At 56.6% G+C, this 17,942-nt stretch overlaps 4 protein-coding genes across 15 annotated transcripts in view; 2 read left to right on the forward strand and 2 right to left on the reverse strand.

Moving 5' to 3' along the window:
- Positions 1 to 359: 359 nt before the first annotated feature.
- Positions 360 to 1,796, forward strand: MXD3 (MAX dimerization protein 3). Of its 3 annotated transcripts, XM_051794355.1 has the most exons (5): positions 360 to 562; positions 640 to 669; positions 772 to 886; positions 982 to 1,147; positions 1,233 to 1,796. In XM_051794355.1, the coding sequence occupies exons 1-5, from the start codon at positions 405 to 407 to the stop codon at positions 1,340 to 1,342; spliced, it is 579 nt and encodes a 192-aa protein (XP_051650315.1). In that variant the 5' UTR covers positions 360 to 404; the 3' UTR covers positions 1,343 to 1,796. The 3 variants fall into 3 exon arrangements, with proteins under 3 accessions (XP_051650315.1, XP_051650313.1, XP_051650314.1); XM_051794354.1 differs by having other exon boundaries at positions 361 to 562; positions 982 to 1,796; XM_051794353.1 differs by having other exon boundaries at positions 640 to 886; positions 982 to 1,796.
- A 106-nt stretch (positions 1,797 to 1,902) lies between these two features.
- PRELID1 (PRELI domain containing 1) lies at positions 1,903 to 3,757 on the reverse strand. The gene is made up of 5 exons (XM_051794356.1): positions 3,582 to 3,757; positions 3,091 to 3,316; positions 2,903 to 3,016; positions 2,577 to 2,655; positions 1,903 to 2,170 (listed from the first exon to the last, which is right to left on the reverse strand). Exons 1-5 carry the CDS (start codon positions 3,671 to 3,673, stop codon positions 2,034 to 2,036), a joined length of 648 nt encoding a protein of 215 aa, XP_051650316.1. The 5' UTR covers positions 3,674 to 3,757; the 3' UTR covers positions 1,903 to 2,033.
- Positions 3,758 to 3,776: 19 nt separating this feature from the next.
- Positions 3,777 to 6,684, forward strand: RAB24 (RAB24, member RAS oncogene family). The gene is made up of 8 exons (XM_051794368.1): positions 3,777 to 3,938; positions 4,567 to 4,635; positions 4,734 to 4,812; positions 4,928 to 4,995; positions 5,094 to 5,193; positions 5,547 to 5,597; positions 5,699 to 5,761; positions 6,264 to 6,684. The coding sequence occupies exons 1-8, from the start codon at positions 3,822 to 3,824 to the stop codon at positions 6,326 to 6,328; spliced, it is 612 nt and encodes a 203-aa protein (XP_051650328.1). The 5' UTR covers positions 3,777 to 3,821; the 3' UTR covers positions 6,329 to 6,684.
- An 80-nt stretch (positions 6,685 to 6,764) lies between these two features.
- The window catches only part of NSD1 (nuclear receptor binding SET domain protein 1), a 61,519-nt gene continuing 50,341 nt past the window's right edge, over positions 6,765 to 17,942 (reverse strand). For 8 of the 10 annotated variants that reach the window (XM_051794362.1, XM_051794360.1, XM_051794359.1 and 5 more), the window contains one exon: positions 6,765 to 15,549. In XM_051794362.1, coding sequence (XP_051650322.1) covers positions 13,199 to 15,549 — 2,351 coding nt within the window. In that variant the 3' untranslated portion in view covers positions 6,765 to 13,198. The remainder of the gene's footprint in view (positions 15,550 to 17,942) is intronic. The other 2 variants (XM_051794357.1, XM_051794363.1) reach the window with 2 other exon arrangements.

Genomic DNA, 17,942 nt, shown 5'->3' on the forward strand with positions numbered 1-17,942 from the left:
GGGGCGGGCTAGTGGTCGCAGCCGGCGTGGGAACGCCTGTGGGCGCGGTGGGGCGATGAGGCGCTGGGGGTGTCCCGAGCGGTCTGGGGATGGCGGGGGTGTGAGCGCTCCCCGCCCAGCTCCCACGGGCGGGCAGGGGCGACCCGCGCCCCGGGCGTCTCCGGACGCGCATGGGGGCAGACATGGGAACACTTCCCGGGGGGGCACGGCCACGGCGTGGTAATTAATTAACCACCGGGGGGCGTGGCTTTTCCAAGGGAGGCGTGTCCCGCCCCGGCCCCGCCCCCCGATTCAAATTTGAAGCACGCGCTTTCCCGCCCAAAGTTGTTTGCCCGCCGTGGTGACGTCAGCGGCGCGCGGTGTCCCGCAGCCAATCAGCGCGGGGCCTTCGCCCCCCTCCCGCCATGGAGCCCGCGGCCACCACCAGCATCCAGGTGCTGCTCCAGGCGGCCGAGTTCCTGGAGCACCGGGACCACCGCGACCCGCCCGGCCTGGCCGAGGCCGAGCACGGCTACGCCTCACTCTGCCCCGCCCGGTCGCGCCGGGCCGTGAGCAGCGTCAGGTGAGCGGCGGGAGAGCGGGTGGGTGGCGGTGGCCGGCGGCGCCGGTGCTGATCGCCGGCGGCTCTTCCTCCCGCAGGTCGGTGCACAACGCGCTGGAGAAGCACAGGTACCGGGGCGTGTGGGGGGAGCGGCGGGGCAGGGGGTGGCTCTGCCCGTGCGCCCACCCTCGGGCTGACCGCCGTGTCGTCCCCCTCCCGCCCGGCCGTAGGAGAGCACAGCTCCGGTGCTGCTTGGAGCGGCTGAAGCAGCAGGTGCCGGTGGCCGCGGGGCCGGCCCGTCCCACCACGCTGAGCCTCCTGCATCGTGCCCGGCTTCACATCCAGGTGAGGGGGGATGACCCCGGTACCACTCGGGGGACCCCGTGTGGCAACAGGCCCGCTCAGCTCTGCCCCGCTCATGGCTCGCTGGGTCCCCGCAGAGGCTGGAGGAGCAGGAGCTGAGGGCACGGAGGGCCAAGGACCGGCTGCGAGACCGGCAGCGGAGCCTGCGGCGGCGGCTGGAATGGCTGCTCCTACCCACCGACGGGGAACGGGCACGGGCTGACAGCCTAGACTCATCCCAGCTCTCAGAGCCCTCCGAGGGAGGTAAGGGAGGCGAAGGATGGAGGGTGGGCAGGAAAGGAAAAGCAGCTGGGGTCCTGACTTGGGCTCCCCCCCTCCCGGTGCCCAGAGGATGCCGAGGTAGAGGTGGATGGTGTGGTGTTCGGTGGGGACCTGCTGCACGCCTTCGGCACCGGGAGGGACCACAGCTACTCCAGCCTCCACAGCCCGGAATCCTGACAGTGCCCACTGCCTTCCCTGCACTGCCTGCCTGCCTCCTTCCTGCTGGAAATGCAGCCTCCCCGGCCTCATCACAGCCAGGATAAGGGGCCACAGGTGGGGGTGAGCACCCAGCTTGGCCCCCAGCAGCTGGACTGCTGGGCAGCACTGGCTGTGGCACTGGGTGCACAGGGCTGGCACCGCCAGGCACCCACTGTGAGTGCACTGCAAAGCACTGGGAGAGGCACTGGAAGAGGGCCCAGCTGTCATGGGGAAACCCTCACGCCTCCCCCTGTGCACCGCCAGGCATGTGGCAGTGCTGCTCACTGCAGACATGGCTACAGGACGGCTGTCCCGCCCCTGGAGAGACAGAAAGGGGAAACAAGTGCATTAAGCAATCTGTCTTCATGCTCCCACAGGCACCCCGCTCTTTTGTACAGACCCCACACTTTTATAGTAAAGGCACTTGGTAAAATCCTGGCCTGTGTTTTCCCTGTGATCCCGGCAGCAGGCTGGACCCCCAGAGTGGAGGGCAGCACTGGGCTCCGCTCTAGCCAGGCCAGTCCCAGTCAAATCAGAGGTGGGAGTAGATTCTTTAATGATAATTACATCTCAGAAAGGGTCTAACAGCAGCTGATTGTCAGACTTGTACAGTTTCTTTAAAAATATAAAATCTAAGGAGATTTCTATCTGTCCTGGTGCAGCTGGCCCCTCACACGTACTGCTTCTTCTTGGTGGCTGCCTTGCTCGCCAGGTCCTTGGCTTTCTCTGTAGCAGCCAGAGCTGTCTCCTTGGCTTTCTCGGTCGCTTCCTTGGCAGTCTCCACCAGTGTTTTGGATGGAGCTTCTCCTATAACACGGAAGCTGTTAGCCCTGCCCCGGCACTGGAGTGCCAGCCAGACCTGCCCAGCCGCCTCGGCACCAAGGCACTTCCCCACGCAGATGAGCCTGGTGCTCCTGACCTCGGCACGTCAGGGCACGTTGCAAAGGGGAACCGCAGGCACGTCACTGCTGCCCTGTCACATCCCGTCCTGCCTGCACTGCACTCCACCCCTGCCTGGCCTTGCAATCACTGGCCTGCTGCTCCGCTCAGGAAGGGCAGGCTGTGCCAAGGCATGGGGCAAAGGTAAGGGAGGAGGATTTCACAGTCAGATCAGTTCAAGCTGCGACCTGCCCATGGACTGGAGTGTTCCCAGTGTGACCTCTAACTCCAAGAGACCCGTCCCGGTCAGCCCCAGCCTGCCCCTGGTGCCCACCTTGCATTCTTGCTAGCACGTATTCAAATCCCTTAGTGCTCTTGGTCACGTTGCTTTTGAACCTGGCCAGACCAAACTCCTGCAAGGGAAAAGTCAGTGAAGGTGCAAGCCCAGCTCCACCTGTCACACACAGCCTCTGGGGCTTTTGTCCCAGCTTGAGAAGTCACAAACAGTGACTTTGACAGTGATGGTTCTGGGTGCCCGAAGAGCTCATGAGGGCTGGGGGAACAAGGGGAAAGGGTGTAAAAACCATCACAAGGAATGGGTAGAGAAAGGGGGAGCAGGAGCTTTAGGGGGGCACACAGTGCAGCTCGAGCAGTGCTCACCTGGATGGCCCGCGAGACACCAAACAGGCTGGAGGATACCCAGGCCTCTCGCTTGACCTCGGTCCAGTTGCTGTTCTCCGGGTTCACCCGGTACACGCACCGCTCCTCCACCACCTGTAGGAGGCACAGCCTGGCTATAGGCACTGCTGGGCCCCCTCCACCCCCCTGTGCCTTCCCGCGGCACTTACCATGAGACGGGCGTGGTTGATGTTCCAGGTGAACGTGGTCATGGTCTGGTTCTTGGGGTCCACGATAGAGTCCTCCAGGATGTAGACGGAGTGGGCGACGTTAGCTGGGAAGAAGCGCTCTGCCCAGCGCGGCATCCGGTTGGTCTTGGTCAGGAGCCGCCGCGACAGCAGCTTGTGGTCCGGTGTCACCTCCCGGTGCACGATGTCTTCGGTCAGGACATGTTTGCTAAAACGGCGGAAGAAAACATCAAGCCCTGCTCTTTCCCGGCCAGCCCACCAGGGGCTGGGAACCATCAGGGATTAAGGGAGGGGGAAACCAGCTCGCCGCTGTGTGCACCCATCCCAGAAGGCTGGAGGGGGACGAGCAGAGCCCCCGCGGGACCCCCGGGAAAGGGCTGGGCCGAGGAGGAGGGGCAGCATTCCCAGATGGCATCGGGATGGGGGGGGGGCGCAGCGGGCGCATGGGGGGTCGGGGAGGGCCCCGGGCGCACCTGTAGGGGTTGGGGTAGCGCTGCCAGAAGGCGGCGAACACCTGGTCCCAGGGCCCCTTGAGGACGCTCAGGCTGGCGCAGTACTTCCCCATGGGCCCGGCGCTCAGGCCCGCGCCTCCTGGGCGGCCGCCATGCGGCCCGCGCGCCCCGCCCGGCCCTGCGCACGTCCGGCCCCGCCCCGCCCGGTTCCGGCCCCGCCCCGCCCGGGGCGGCCCCGCCCGCGGCGGCGGCGGCGCGAGGATGAGCGGGCGGCGGGTGGACGCCAAGGTGGTGCTGCTGGGGCAGGAGGGCGTGGGTAAGAGCAGCCTGGTGGAGCGCTGCGCCCACGGCCGCTTCCGCGCCGGGCCCTACCAGAACGTGAGTGACACACGGGCACCGCCGCGGTGCTGCTGCGGCGCCTCCGCGGCATCGCGTCACCCGCGTCTGCCCGGGATGAGCCCCTAGTGTGGCCCGTCCGCGCGTCGGTGCCCTCGCTCCCCCGCCGTGTCCCTCCACATCCCCGGGACGGTGTCCCCTCGTGTTGTCCCCCGCCATCCCCGGGATAGGACCCCTCTACCCCTCCTGCGCTCGCGGGTCCGTCCCCTCGTTTCCCCACCGTGTCACCGGCGCGGTGCCTCCCACGTACCCACGACGGTGTCCCCCGCGTCGCTCTCATGTCCCCAGGGTGGTCCCTTAGTGTTCAACCCTCTCGATCTCCGGGCTGGTGCCCTCCGTATCCCGCCCGTTCCCTCACCGTGTCTCTGGCAATGTGAGACCACATCCCTGGCACAGTGTCCCCTCATGTTGCCTCCCGCCATGCCTGGGCTGGAGCCCCTCCACATCCCTCTCATGCCCGTGGGTTGGTCCCCTTGTTTCCATACCCACTCCTCCTACGTCCCCGGGTGTGTTTCCCCGTGTTCCCGGGCCGGTTCCCACCATGTTCCAAGGCCAGATGCTCCGGGCATCCCTGGGCCAGTCCCCACTGCTCCTCCTGCTTCACTTTCAGACGATTGGAGCCGCCTTCGTGGCCAAGGTGATGTCCGTGGGGGAGCAGACAGTGACCCTGGGCATCTGGGTAAGTGCAGAGACGAGGGCTGTGCTGACATCCCCAGCCACCCCCTGGCTCATGGATCTCCAAGAGTCACTTGCCAAGCACTTCCTTGTGTCCCACAGGATACGGCCGGCTCGGAGCGCTATGAGGCCATGAGCCGCATCTACTACCGGGGGGCCCGGGCTGCCATCGTCTGCTATGGTAAGGGCGTGGAGGATGTGGAGGTCCCAGGATCCTGGGACAGAGTGGTGGCAGCACTGGTGGGTCAGGCACTGAGGAAAGCGTTGGACAGACCCTGACGCCCCTCTCTCTCCAGATCTCACCGACAGTGGCAGTTTCCAGCGAGCCAAGTTCTGGGTGAATGAGCTGCAGAACTGCGAGGAGGTACAGGGGTGCTGGGGGGCTGCACAGCCTCACTGTGGGGCAGGGGGGCTGCTGGTAAAGACATGGGCACATGCCTCCCATCCCTCTCCCTGCCCCAGGGCTGCCGGATCTACCTGTGTGGCACCAAGTGTGACCTGCTGGAGGAAGACAGGAGGAAGCGGGGGATTGACTTCCATGATGTGCAGGACTATGCTGATGGTACAGCCACTGCTGGCCCTTCCTGGGGCTCCCGCAGCACAGGGGGTGGGGGGCATGGGGGGATGGATCTGTGTGCAAGGGGCTCTGCCCTTGCCCTGAGCCCGCAGCAGATCCGGTGGCACCAGGGTTCCGTGTGTGGTGAGGTGCCAGCTCTACCAGGGACCTCCCTGGGCACAGCATGTCCTGACATGGGCAGGCACGTGGCCAGCTGGGCCAAGGGGCCAGGAACCCTGTCCTGGGTCTCTGCCAGCCCCCTGTCAGCAGCTGTGCCTGAGGGGTGACTCTGGGGGCAGCTGAGCCCTTGGGCCATATCCTGCACCTGCAGCAAGTGCCAACCTGGACCCTTGTTTCAGAGATCAAAGCAGACCACTTTGAGACCTCCAGTAAGACGGGTCAGAGCGTGGGTGAGTAGCCCCTCACTAGGGCCATGCCATGGGCAGAGCAGGGCCAGGGGGCTCTGCCTGGCGGGGGCACCCACACCCACTGTGCCACCTCTCCCCCCCAGATGAGCTGTTCCAGAAGGTGGCTGAGGACTACGTCAACTTCTCCGCCTTCCAGGTGATGACAGGTGAGTAGGTAGGAGCTGTCTCTCCCCAGGCACCCTCTCCTGTGCCTCTGCTGAGTGTGGAATATGAGCAATGGGGGGTCTGGCAGGGCCCTTCCTCACCTCTGCCCTGCTTGGGGCTGCTGCAGCTCTGTGCTGGGGATTGTCCTGTGGAGGTTGGGTCCCATCACAGCATCCTCGTCCCTGCTTAGGCCAGGCTCAGCATGTCCACACAGCTGGGCCATGATGGCCTTTGGTGTCCAGGAGCCTCGCTAGGCTGCAGGACTGGCTCAGCTCTTCACCAGGCCTGCCCCAGCGTGCTCAGCCTGGCTGCACCTCCCGCCCTGGGCTGTGCCATTGCCTTGGGCTGTGCTGTGGCCCTGGGCCTTGCTGCTTCTCCAGGGGCACCAAACCCTCCTCATGGGCACTGCTGGGGCCCACGCCTGGGACCAGCAGCTTTGGGGCTGCCACACAGCATTTTGTGGCATGGATGTGCCAGCAGCCTGCCGTTCCTGCTCTCTTCCAGAGGACAAGAGTGTCAACCTGGGCCAGAGGAGCAGTCCCTACTTCTACAGCTGCTGCCACCACTGAGCCCTTGTGCCAAAAGGGAACTGCTGCTGCCGGCTGGGCAGCTGGCGCACGCCGGATGCCTCCGGTGTTTTACCTGCTGTGTTTTAGCTGTTGAGGCCTGTCTGTGCCAGGGCACAAGGCCTGCGGACTGCTCTCCTCCTGGCATGTGGAGTGGCACAGGGCTGCCGTGCAGTGCCAGGATCTATGGACTGTCACCCCCAGGGACCCCCTCCCTGCCACCTGTGGCATTGGTGGGAGCTGCTGTGGCCCAGCAGCAGCTGGTAACTTATTCTCTCGGAGATGCTCAATTCATTGCAGATTTATTTAAGCGTCTTCTCTCAAGGTGTACAATGTAAATAAAACGCATTGTGGTCTGAGCCGCCCCCTGTGCACGAGGCTTTTGGGGGTTTCCCATCCCTCCCCCGCCCCCCTCGGCAAGACAAACCACAAGAGGACATCGAGAGTAAAGTTAAACTTTACTTTACAGTAATTTTTCTTCTATATACAAAGAATTACAGTACATGTTCTGGGAGCACCTGGGCAGGGCAACCCTCTTTTCATTATAAGTTTCACATACACAGCCAACAGTCTAAGGGGAGCAAAATGAAAGTAATCAATGGTCCAAGACTCTCCCCTCTCCCTCTTCTAAAAATAATATACATGCTGGAAATATGTAGTTTTCTCTCACCTGCTCTGGCATTCCTGCTTAGAACTGACAGACGAGTCCCAGCCAGGGTTGAGCACCCCCATGTCCTCCCCTGCAGTGCTCTGGCTGGCCCCTGCCTTGGCTGGGCTCCTCAACTCCCAGTGCTTTTCCCTCTGGCTGAGCCTGTGGAACAGGACCCTGCAGGGAACCCCCATCCACTGCCACCCTGTGGGCAGCAGACCCTGGGGTGAAGGCAGCGAGGGGCTGCTCACACCAAGGTTCCCCCTACGAGCAAACCTCCTGCTCACAACTCCAGTGCAACTTAACGCTGCTGCTATGAGTGGCCCACCCCTGTCTCTGGGCAGTGAGGAAGGGGCAGTGGGTAGCCACCCTCCCCAGGACCCTTGGCTAGTTGGCAGCCAGGACCCCAGCTGAGAGCATGTAGCACTGGAGGGCAGCAGGGGACATTCAAAGCCAGGGGACATTCAAAGCCAGGCATGGGGACACGTTAAGTGTCTGGCAGAGCAGTGACCTCGGCACCACGGATATGCAGGGCTGGGAGTGCTGCTGCTGAAAGGCTTCCACCGTCCAGCTGCTCCCTGCCTGTGCCAGCCACTGCCAACACGTCCCACCTCCCACCCATGTCAGCCTGGGCCTTCAGTTCCAGCCACGCTCCACCTTGAGTCTCCCAGTGCTGCTGCTTTTCCATTTAACAAGTTCCCAGTGTCTAAAAAAATACACAAAACCCAGTTCCTTGAAGTCAACAACTTGGAAACATCAGAAAAAGAAACAAAGACTGAAACCAGCTCAGTACCAAACGGACACGAAGAACATGCAGTAGCGGATGCCTGCTTTGCTTTACATGGCTCCACTGGCTCCCCACGAGGCCCACTGGCACACTGGTTTGAGTCTCAAAACCCTCATAAATTGAAGGAACTGAGTCACACCTCATCCTGTTTCAGTCACACAGACCCAGCTCTACGGGGATGGGATTCAGCTGGCCAGGAAGTCCCAGCCTACGGGCCAGGAGCCGTGAGTCCAGCCCTACTGTGCTAAGCTGCCGACGGTTTACAATAGCACCACAATAGCCCAAGGGTTTTGCCAAGGGCAAACTGATTAAAACTTTACCTTGAAATAGGCCATAGCTACACCCATTTCTCAGATTTCCCTAGGAGGTAGATTCAGTGCTGTAGGGACTGTCCATCACCGCCACTCCTCCAGCCCAAGCTCATACAAGCTGTCCCCTGCACTGAGCTTTGCTTACATTGCTTTTGGAGGACCTGGAGCAGGAATCTTGCCTTTTCCCACCTCCTGCTAAGCAAGGGCACTGCCACCCTGCAGGTGAGACTCTTGCTGAAGCCAGGCACGTGGTGGAGCAGTCCCCAGGCTCCAGTGTCCCATGTCCCAGGCTCTGGGAGCCCCAAGCACCCATCAGCCCAGCCCGTGCTGCTGCAAGAGGTGCAGCCATTGCTGTAAATGATACCACCAGTGTTATCACTCTCACAGGGGGGTAATTAGCACGGGCAAAGCCTGGGAGATCGAACACAGCATCCCCCCTCCGGACTTTCAGAGTAGCTGCATGATTTGCCACTTTGCTTTAACACACACTGGCTGGCAAAGGCCAAAAGCCTCATCAGTAATTTAGGGCAAAGCACATTACAAGCAGGTTACAATTATGGTTATTCCAAACATCAAGCAAAATCAGAAGTTAAGGCTGAAATTAAAAATAAACGGAAGGTATTGAAGGTCTGAGGTTTCTCAAACAAACTCCCCCTGCCCTGTCAGAATGCTGCCTGTGGTGTCCAAGTAGAAGCAGGATACTACCACAGCGTGCTCAGGCTAAACCACTGCCAAGGACATCAGGGTTAGGGCTGCTCTTTCCTAATTTTTCTTCCTTTTTTTTCCACTGAAAGTGAGCTGAAGCTTTTCTAGCAACACATTGTCCCACCCTAATTTGTTAAGGTCCTTTGGATTCAACCATCTCTCTTCTAAATTTTAACACCAGCCACACCTTCAGAGCCTCTGCCTGCAGGGGTTTAACCCTGAATTAACACGTACTCCCGCGGTACCTCCCGGATACTTTGTGTATTGAAGTGAATCTGGCTCTTGGGGTTTTTTTTGTTAAATAGGAAAAGTTTAACTCAAGAACAGCAATAAAGCAAGCTACCATCAGCTAGTCAGCATCTGGAGATGTGCAGTAGGTGATGATCCCTTACAGTGGTAGCTTTCCTGCTAGATTCACCAGAGCCCTGGCTGACAGTGGGCCCCAGCCCAGCACTGGGGAAGATAGGACAAGCCTGCTCCCCTCCTGCCCACACATCCCACAGGTCCTGCAGTGGCTCCTTCTCTGCAACCCTCCTTGCCTGCCTGGGCACTTGAGTCCCTGACCACACTGCTACCACTCACCAGAACTCCTCCATCACCAAAGGTCAATTAGGACTCTCTTGCCCACCGTGGAAATCCAACACTAAAGTTGGTCCTACTGTGGGATGGAAGCCAGGGCCACTGACCACAGCCCATTGCTCTGAGCAGGGGAAGCCAGGCTGTCCTGACAGCAAAGATGTTGACCAGCGAAGCGTTTGTAGAGGAGCAAAGCCTTCACCCCCTTCAGAACCAAGGAGTCATTCCTACAAGCGGGAATGGGCTCAGGAACCTGGGAAGTTCCTGTGAGCCTCCCTGGGACTGCAGAGCTCTGAGCAGAAATAATTACATCCCTGACTCTGCTTCTACAGCACTTCACAACAGTGAATCAACACAAGAGTCACCTCTCATCCACCTCGGGTGCAATTAGGGCTGACCTGAGATTTAGTGACCAGGTGATTGGATCCCTCCAATGCAAAAAAGAGCACCACAGCCTTGGCAGGAGCTGCAGCAAAGCTCCGAGCCCAGCAGGTTACTTTGTCACTGTCTTCTACCTTGAAACTCCCCATGATTCAAACTGACTGAACTCTCAAGGCAGCAATGAACTGCCGCAAACAAATCCAACTGCTTCGGCACAGACATCTCCCTCTCCTCCTCCAAGGCAGTGCTGCCACCACAGCAAGAGTCATGTCAAGTGCACAAGCCCACATTTCCTTCACCAGAGTTTTGCTGCCCAAAGTTCTTCCCCAGCTCCCGCTCCATGCCAGTGAGGGCAGCCTGGGTAGGGCAAGGCTGTTGGGACCTCTCTCCACACCTGGTCAGGCCTTGTCCATCTTGCTAAGGTGACCCAGCACTGCCGGACACTCCCATAAGCACCACTACTCCATCTGAAAAGCCCCCCGATCTGACAGAGCATCACCCAGGGCCCCAGTGAGGGTGAGGAGGGAAAAGGAGCTTCCTGACTTCCTCCTTCTGTGATGTTCCCCAACACCAACTTTACCAAGCAGCCTCCCAGCTATGCTGAAGTAACCTTCCAACAGCAGCTGGAAGGTAGCAAGCCAGAAACCTGGATCCTTGTGGAAAAGGGAGACAAGAGGAGAGATGGGGTACAGTCAGCTGCAATGAAGAAGGTTGTGGGAAATGCCATGCAACAGTTTAATCCACATTCACTGTTCCAAACAAGCTTTTGGGTAAGCGCCTGCTGCGTGAAAGGCGGCTGCTGCCGTGAGCCTCACCCTGCTACGGGAGCACACGATTTATAGAAGTGATCTTTTCAAACCTGCTCTCATGAGAATTCGTTGAGAACTTCTCCATTTTACAGATTTAAAAAAGCCTGCACCAAAAATATTCACAGTTTATTTTTTCATGAAACAAGTAGCGAGTTAACACGTGACAATGCAAAGCGGAGGTGGACAGAGCAGTGCAGAGACCTCTCTGGTTACAGCGGGAGCTGGCTGGGCACCGGCACTGAGGGAACCCTACTTACACAATCTACATGACTAAGTCCAGCTCATGGGAAGGCTTATAAATGTAAATTCAAGATTTATTTTCCTTCTCACACATGATAAATACTTAATATACTGAACGTCATTACCTTTTTTTTTCTTTTTTTTATAATTTTGTTTAAAAAAGTTAACGAATGCCCTTAAGATAATCTTCTCTCTCAATGGATCTGAGTTGTCCTGATTCCCTTTGTGGAGGAGTCACGCAGAAACATAAGCTGCTTGTATTTCCCCAGTTTCAGCAGCAAGCAGGAACTGACCTGCTAGTCTTCCCGGAAAAAAACAACATTTAACAAGTAAGTTTCCATAAGCCATAAAGCTTTTCCAAGCCGTGAGCTATTCTACAAAGGATCTGAAATGATTTGGACTAGAGAAGAGATGCACCATAGCACTGGTAATGTCCCCTCGTGCCCAGCACACCTGGCCTTTTCAGGAGGACGTTGTCTCAGGGTGCACAAGTCAGGAAAGCAGAATAGACTGGGATTTGTCTCGGCACAGGTGTCTGCCTCCCTTCATAGAAAACTGCAAAGCTCATGACTGTCTGCTCTGGGAGCAGCAGGCACTTGCAAGCCAGGTGAGAACAAGGAAGCAAAGGGTCGGGTCCCTCCCATGTCGGAGGGAGAGGGTTGGCCTGGAGCTGAACGCTCCCCTTCTGGGGAGGGACCTGTGGATCAGCCTGGAAGGAGAAGGATACACACACTGGAGCTGCGTGAGGGTCTGGTGGCGGCACAGAGATCCGAGGCTGCGGCCCCAGATCGGTGGAGCTCAGGCAAACCACAGAGGTAATGTGTTGTGACAGTGGGAAAATGCTGGTTAGCAGTGCTTCCTTGGCAGGACACCGACCCCATCCAGCCCAGGCACTGCCACCAGGGAGGCCCATCCTCCTCCTCCTGCCTGCGAGGGTGCAGGTGGTCGCAAGATGCTGCAGGCCCCTGGGACTCTACCACCTGGCCCACAAGCACCATGGCCAAGCCAACTTCTGCCTCCATGCTTGAGTGAATGGCTTTCAGCAGGCCTAGTCTGAACACCAGCCTGATGACTACCAGGTACTAAACATCTATTTTCACTGGAAAAGGGAGAAGAGGAAAAAAGAAAGCCAGCCAGCTGCTGGAGCCCACCATGTTCCAGTGTGAGAACTACAATTCAGTTGGAAGGACACACACGCACACACACACACACACACTCACTCCAACACAGTCCAGTTAATTCAAGTCTCCTTTGGTTGTAGAAGAGTTAAGCCAGAAGCTGCCCAAGGGGAAGGTGTTGAGATGGGTCCCAATACAGCTACGGAACCCTTGCCTCTGCGCTGTGCAGTGAGCGAGTCAGGTTTTCCTTGCTGTTGGCAATACCAGGTGTGATGGGAACACGTCCTGAACCCGCCTGAGGCAAGGGGAGAAAGGACTGCTCAGTCCGCTGGCTCACCTTGAGACAGAAGTCAAGAAGAGACTGGATGGAAATTTGAAAGGGAGCACCACTCCCTTGCCAGGGCAGAGCTCAGCACCTTGGGGAACCCACTCTGCCCTGCTCCGCTATTGCTGCTTTACGGGTCACTACGTTTTCAAGGGCAGGAAAGCACTCCACATGTCCTGTGCTAAAGGATTAAGACACAAGAATGAAAACACTGCCAGACGACTACTTCCAAGATCTCTCTTTTCCCTGACTTCCTCCAGATTTCCCGTTTCTCGGGCCCGGCCAGATGCAGCTCTGTACAAAGGAGCCTGAATGGACACTGCCTATTAATGGAGAAAACTGCACTGAGCGAGTGCAGGGGCTCCTCTTCCAGCTCACTGGAGATGATCCTTGTCCTTCAGCAAACCACACACACAGCACATCCCGGTGAACATACGGATAAACCTCACAAAGCAACGCCCTGCAGGGACAGAGACCTGGGCAGACAACACAAATCCCTTCCCTGCTTCTAGAGTCTGGCAAGGACATGCACCTGACTGCTCACCACCTGATCCTGAAACTTCTTCAGTCCCAGGGCAGCCTGACTGATCTCCTTCCTTTAAATGTAGTAATGAAAGCAAGGCGCCTGGCTGTACCTGGGAACCCACCTATGAATCAGACCTGGAGCTTGAACACGCTGGATCAGTAATGTGACCATTTCAATGGAATTGGAGATTTTCACCCAGAGTGGACTCTTTATTTCAGCTTTACCATTTGTTAAAGGAAGAGGAAAAGGTCACGGATGCTCTCTCCCTTTGCTTGGGCCAGACTCAGGTTTAAGAGAATGTCCTTGCTCATGTCACGAGAGAATATGGATGGGATGTGCATGGGTTAGGGGCTGGGCTCAGGGAAGTGAATAAAAAAAAAACAAAAGAAAGATTCCCCCTCCCTAAACATTAAACAACTGAAACCTGCCTCCCATATTTACCAACCTCACTTTGGCTCTGAGTCGGCCAACTCACGACAGACAGAATCCTGGTTACAGGCTAACGCTGTGTTTTGTTCAGGCAAAGGGTCCTGCCCCCGAGGAGTCTGTGCTTTTCCACCCAGCCAAGAAATCTGGTCAATTGTCTGAATGTTCGTGACAAGCCACTGCATCTGCTCCGGGGGCACCGGCGCTTCCCTGGCTGGCCGAGGGGTCTGCTCGAATGCACGCAATCTCTCTGATGTCCAAGGGGTCTGCTCTGCGGGGGCTGAGGCCACTTCCCAGCTGGGCTGAATGGTTGGCTCTGGTGGTTTCTCTGCTGTCCGGGAAGGCTGCTCAGCAGGCATCAGGGCTTTTGCAGTGGGCCAGTGGGTCTGCTCGTGCGTCTGTAGTTTCTCCGTAGGCCACGGTACTTGTCCAACGTGCGTCACTACCTTCCCAGCAGACCAGGAGATTTGCTCCCCAGCTAACATGGTCCTCTCTTTCTGCTGGGGATTCAGCTCCATGGTCGGGGCTCCTCTCTCCTTCGGCTGAGCGTTCTGGTCGACAGGTCGCAGCGCCTTCTCCGACAGCAACAGCCTTGGAGCTGATGCAGCCAGAGGCTTGTCCAAGGCTTGAGGCCGAGGAGCCACGGCAGCAGTCAGCTTGTCTGATGCCTGAGGCCACGGGGCTGTAAGAGCGAGAGGTCTCTCCAAGAGCTGAGGCCGAGACGCCCCAGAGCTGAGAGCCTTTTCCAGAGGCAGGACCCGCAGGGCCCCGGAGTCAGCAGCCTTCTCCGGAGGCAGGGGTCGCAGCACCCCAGGGGAGAGAGCCTTTTGTGTGAGTGGGATCCGCAGGGCCCCAGAGCTCAGAGCCTTGTCCACAGGCAGGACGTGAGGTGACCGGGAGCCAGGGGCCTTCTCCGGAGTTAGGGGCCACGACACCCCTAAGCTGGGAGCCTTCTCTGTGGGCAGGATCCGTGGCATACCCAAGGCAGGAGCCTTCTCCGGAGTCAAGGGATGGGGTGACCCAGAGCTAGGAGCCTTCTCTGTGGCTGGGACCCGCATTGCAGCGGAGAAGGAGGCATTTTCTGGAGGCAGGGGTCGTGGCACTGCCGATCCAGGAGCCTTCTCTGCAGGCAGGATCCGTGAGACAGGGGAGTCAGGGACTTCTGCAATGGGCAGAGGCCACAGCACCTCAGGACTGGAAGCCACCTCCAATACTGGGACCTGTGGCACCACAGAGCTGGGATCCTCTTCCACAGACTGTGGCTGTGGGCTCTGGGCAGAAGTGTCATCCAGCGGTTGAAGCTGATCAGCCTCAGGAGCCTCATCTGCCGGCTGGGACTGCAACGTCCCCACCGTGGCGAGGAGTCTGTCAGACAGTGGAGGATGCAGGCATTTTGTGGGGAACTCATCCAGCAGCTCAGGCTGCTGGGTCCCGGTGTCAATGAGGGACTTGTCCGATAACCCCAAAACCCCAGGGGTGTCTGGAGGCTCGTCTGACAGCTGGAGCTGCAGGGCACCAGCAGTAACAAGCGACTCATCCAACGACTGTGGTGATCCCGGAGGAGATTTGCTCGGCAGCTGAGGCTGCGAGGCGTCACTGGAGGACTCATCCAGGGGCCAGAGCACCGCGTTGGTGGGAGGTTTGTCGGGCTGCTGAGGCCGCAGCGCTACGATGATGGGCTGCTTCTCTGACTGCAGCCTTAGGGACAGGGCGGCCTGGGGCTTGTCTGACGGCTGCAGGCGGAGCGACAGGGTGGTGGGAGGTTTGTCCGAAGGCTGCAGCCGGAGCGAGAGGGTGGTGGAGGGTTTGTTGGATGGCTTCAGCCTCAGTGACAAAGTGGCAGGGGGTTTATTTGATGGTGGCAGTCTCAGAGCCAGGGTGGCGGGTGGTTTGTCTGGTGAAGGCAGCCTGAGGGCCAGGGTAGTGGGGGGCTTGTTTGACGGCTGCAGCCTCAGGGCAAGGGTGGTGGGGGGCTTGTCTGATGACGGCAGCCTCAGCGCCAGGGTAGCAGGGGGCTTTTCTGGTGACTGCAGTCTGAGGGCCACAGACTGAGGTAGGCTGTCCAGGGTCTGAACGCTCAGGTCTGTGTCTGCCTCCGTGTCTACCTCTGCAGGCAGCTGCTCCGGTGGCTGGGTGTCCTCTCCATTAGTCAGGGCTTCTATGGGAGGCACATACTCACGAATTTCTCCTGGCTCTAGAGGGTGAGGCCCACAGGGATCGTGCTCCGTACAGCATAATCGTCCATCCAGCTTGGAGATGAAGAGCATTCCTTCCCGGTGCTGCTTGCAGAAGGACCTGGGGCACATCTCGCAGAACGAAGCTGCTTCCTTACCACACATATCACACTGATGCCACGGGCACTCCCATTTTCCTGCAGCACAGACATGGGAGAAAAGACACACCTTAGGAGTAGTACAAGGGGAAGAGACAAAGGCCTGCTGCAAAGTGAGCTCAGGGGAAAGTGGGAACACCTGTGTAATACTCTCATACAATTCTACATGTCCTCCTCAGTTTCCACCATAGCTCCAGGCTTGACGGGCAGGTAACAGGAACCTGCACTCTCAGAAGCAACAAGGGCAATGATAATCAGGACAAACACAAGCCACGTCAGGTCAGACCAAAAGCCCATCTGGTTCCTGCACAACACAAACTAATAGGAGTGCCTAGAGAAGAGCAGACACCCCCAGCTTGCAAATCTCTGTCGCTCTGAATTCCAGACAACATCAGTGGTGTCTGTGCACAAAACCCAGTGGACCTTTTAAGTAGATGTGTCAGATTCATCTTTTAATTCTGTGTCAACAACCTCCCTTCCTGTTTATCAGAAAGAAGAAGCGAGAGAGCAGTGATCACAAGGGGCAAGTTCCTATTGTCTCTATACCCAAAGGCACCTTCCTTAACCTCTGCCCATGAAAAAACTACGGCTTAACACAAAGCTGCTCCCTTAGGAGCTCCACATTCACAGTGAATCTATTGACCATCAGTATCAACATCATCAAGAAGAAAAAACCAACACTACTTCAGAGATTGCTGGCAGACACCACTTGGGCCAGAGCATTTCCCAGCCTCCCTGAACCAAACCCACACAGCTGTGGCTGTGGCTATCAGCTCTTTTCCAGGGATGCTGGTGCGTGGCCATTGGTCCCTGCACTTATGCAACAGCAGCTCTCCACGTTGCTTTTCCCCTGGGGTTGAAGACTACACGTAGCATGTTTTTCTCCTCCTTTGAAGCCAGTCCAAGGCTTCTATTCGAGTCTCAAAATATGCACACTGCTTTTCTATGTCTTTTCCAGTTTTTCACCATTTTTTCCAAGTGGGGATGTTTAACACTTCACATGGTTTCCCCCTTTCCTGGCTCACAATGCTGCAGCACAGGCTGCCACTGCTCCCCCTGCACCAGAAGCATCCCAGAGAGCCACACTCAACTCAGCCGGGCCACTGAAAAGACTCTAGGACCATCCTTATAGAGGTCATTTGTATAGATGGAAAATAAAAGGTCAAAATCTGCTAGTTTGTTGCAGGAAACATCAATCCTATCAAACCACTTTAATGATCTTTGACAGAATAAAAGGCCTAATGAATAAGCACTCTCTCCAGAGACAGCCCTGAGCTCTTGGAAGTAAGATCACACAATTAGCAACATGCAAACAAGCAGGAAACTCCAATTACTTGACAGTAATGCCCATGGCAGAGGAAACATTTGAAGTAGAAAGTGCTGAACCTTTCATGTCTTGCATGATACTCTGAGGAGCAGGCTATGGAAATCACAGCCTATGTGTAAAAAAAGTAAAATTGCTACAACTGACTGAAAATCATTATCAAAAAACACCTATCAATGGTCTTGTGGTAAACTGAGGAGGCATTTCAAACTACATCCTTCAGGATTATATTTTAATCTGTATTGTAATTTAAATTTCTAGAAGCAGAACACCAAAATACTCTTACATAAACAGGTAGGTAACAACAAGGCTGTGAGGTACTGCAAAAATCCAGTTGGACAGGCTCAGAATTTAACTGGACAGATGCTTTTGCATGAACAAGGTGTAATTATATGAAGACCAGTGTAGGATTGCAGGAGGAAGAAATAAAATAAATATGTGAAAAGGATAAAGTAAAAAACTCAAGAATGATAAGGAAAATAACAAACCTCACATAAATATAAAAACTATTTTTGCAAGACAAGTCAAACATATTTTCCCAAGAAATTTTATGTAAAACACAAAATATAATTATTTTCTTCTGTCAGAGTTAGCAAGGCCTTGGGTGCAATGCTGTTAAAATACTTTCAGTTTTTAAAAATGTGTAGGCAAGTGGGATGCAGTCCAGAACAGACTAAGAATAAAAACTTTAGAAAATAAGAGCTGCAATGAGAAGCTGTGTTGTATAAGCTGGAAAAGGAGCGAGACAATAATTTGTCTCAGTATGCAAAAAAAACATGTAACAGAGCTGGCAATCCTTTGTTTCTTCAAGTCAGGCTGTTAGGAGCAGCTTTTCAAGCGGAAAGCAGGAGAACAGGAGAATATGCTTTGATACTGTTTCATTCAACTGTCTTCAACTTTGGGAAAATGGTCAATATGAGGATCAATATCTCAACTATTGTTGGGGCTGTGCCAGGCCCCATGGATGGGGTCAACTCACAAACACCATGTTTTAGGTAAGGACCAGCTCCCCCTTCAGCAATTAGTTCACCTTTTTGTGGTCACAGTGGGGTGCAAACCAGGGTTGTGTCATTTGAGCCACGAGGTCTGTTCAAGTGAGAAAGATTTT

This window comes from Manacus candei, unplaced genomic scaffold, assembly GCF_025592945.1.
Source record: "Manacus candei isolate 608988 ecotype Guabito, Panama unplaced genomic scaffold, ASM2559294v1 h1tg000037l, whole genome shotgun sequence".
NCBI classification, from domain to species: Eukaryota; Metazoa; Chordata; class Aves; order Passeriformes; family Pipridae; genus Manacus; species Manacus candei.

Excerpts from the sequence above, each read along its gene's own strand:
- MXD3 (XM_051794353.1), top strand. The coding sequence starts at position 405 with ATGGAGCCCGCGGCCACCACCAGCATCCAGGTGCTGCTCCAGGCGGCC. Across the intron at positions 563-639 it reads CGGGCCGTGAGCAGCGTCAG|GTCGGTGCACAACGCGCTGG; the intron begins GTGAGCGGCGGG and ends TTCCTCCCGCAG. Across the intron at positions 887-981 it reads GTGCCCGGCTTCACATCCAG|AGGCTGGAGGAGCAGGAGCT; the intron begins GTGAGGGGGGAT and ends GGGTCCCCGCAG.
- PRELID1 (XM_051794356.1), bottom strand. The coding sequence starts at position 3,673 with ATGGGGAAGTACTGCGCCAGCCTGAGCGTCCTCAAGGGGCCCTGGGAC. Across the intron at positions 3,317-3,581 it reads CGCTACCCCAACCCCTACAG|CAAACATGTCCTGACCGAAG; the intron begins GTGCGCCCGGGG and ends CCGCCGTTTTAG. Across the intron at positions 2,656-2,902 it reads GTGTCTCGCGGGCCATCCAG|GAGTTTGGTCTGGCCAGGTT; the intron begins GTGAGCACTGCT and ends TTTCCCTTGCAG.
- RAB24 (XM_051794368.1), top strand. The coding sequence starts at position 3,822 with ATGAGCGGGCGGCGGGTGGACGCCAAGGTGGTGCTGCTGGGGCAGGAG. Across the intron at positions 4,636-4,733 it reads CAGTGACCCTGGGCATCTGG|GATACGGCCGGCTCGGAGCG; the intron begins GTAAGTGCAGAG and ends TGTGTCCCACAG. Across the intron at positions 4,813-4,927 it reads GGCTGCCATCGTCTGCTATG|ATCTCACCGACAGTGGCAGT; the intron begins GTAAGGGCGTGG and ends CTCTCTCTCCAG.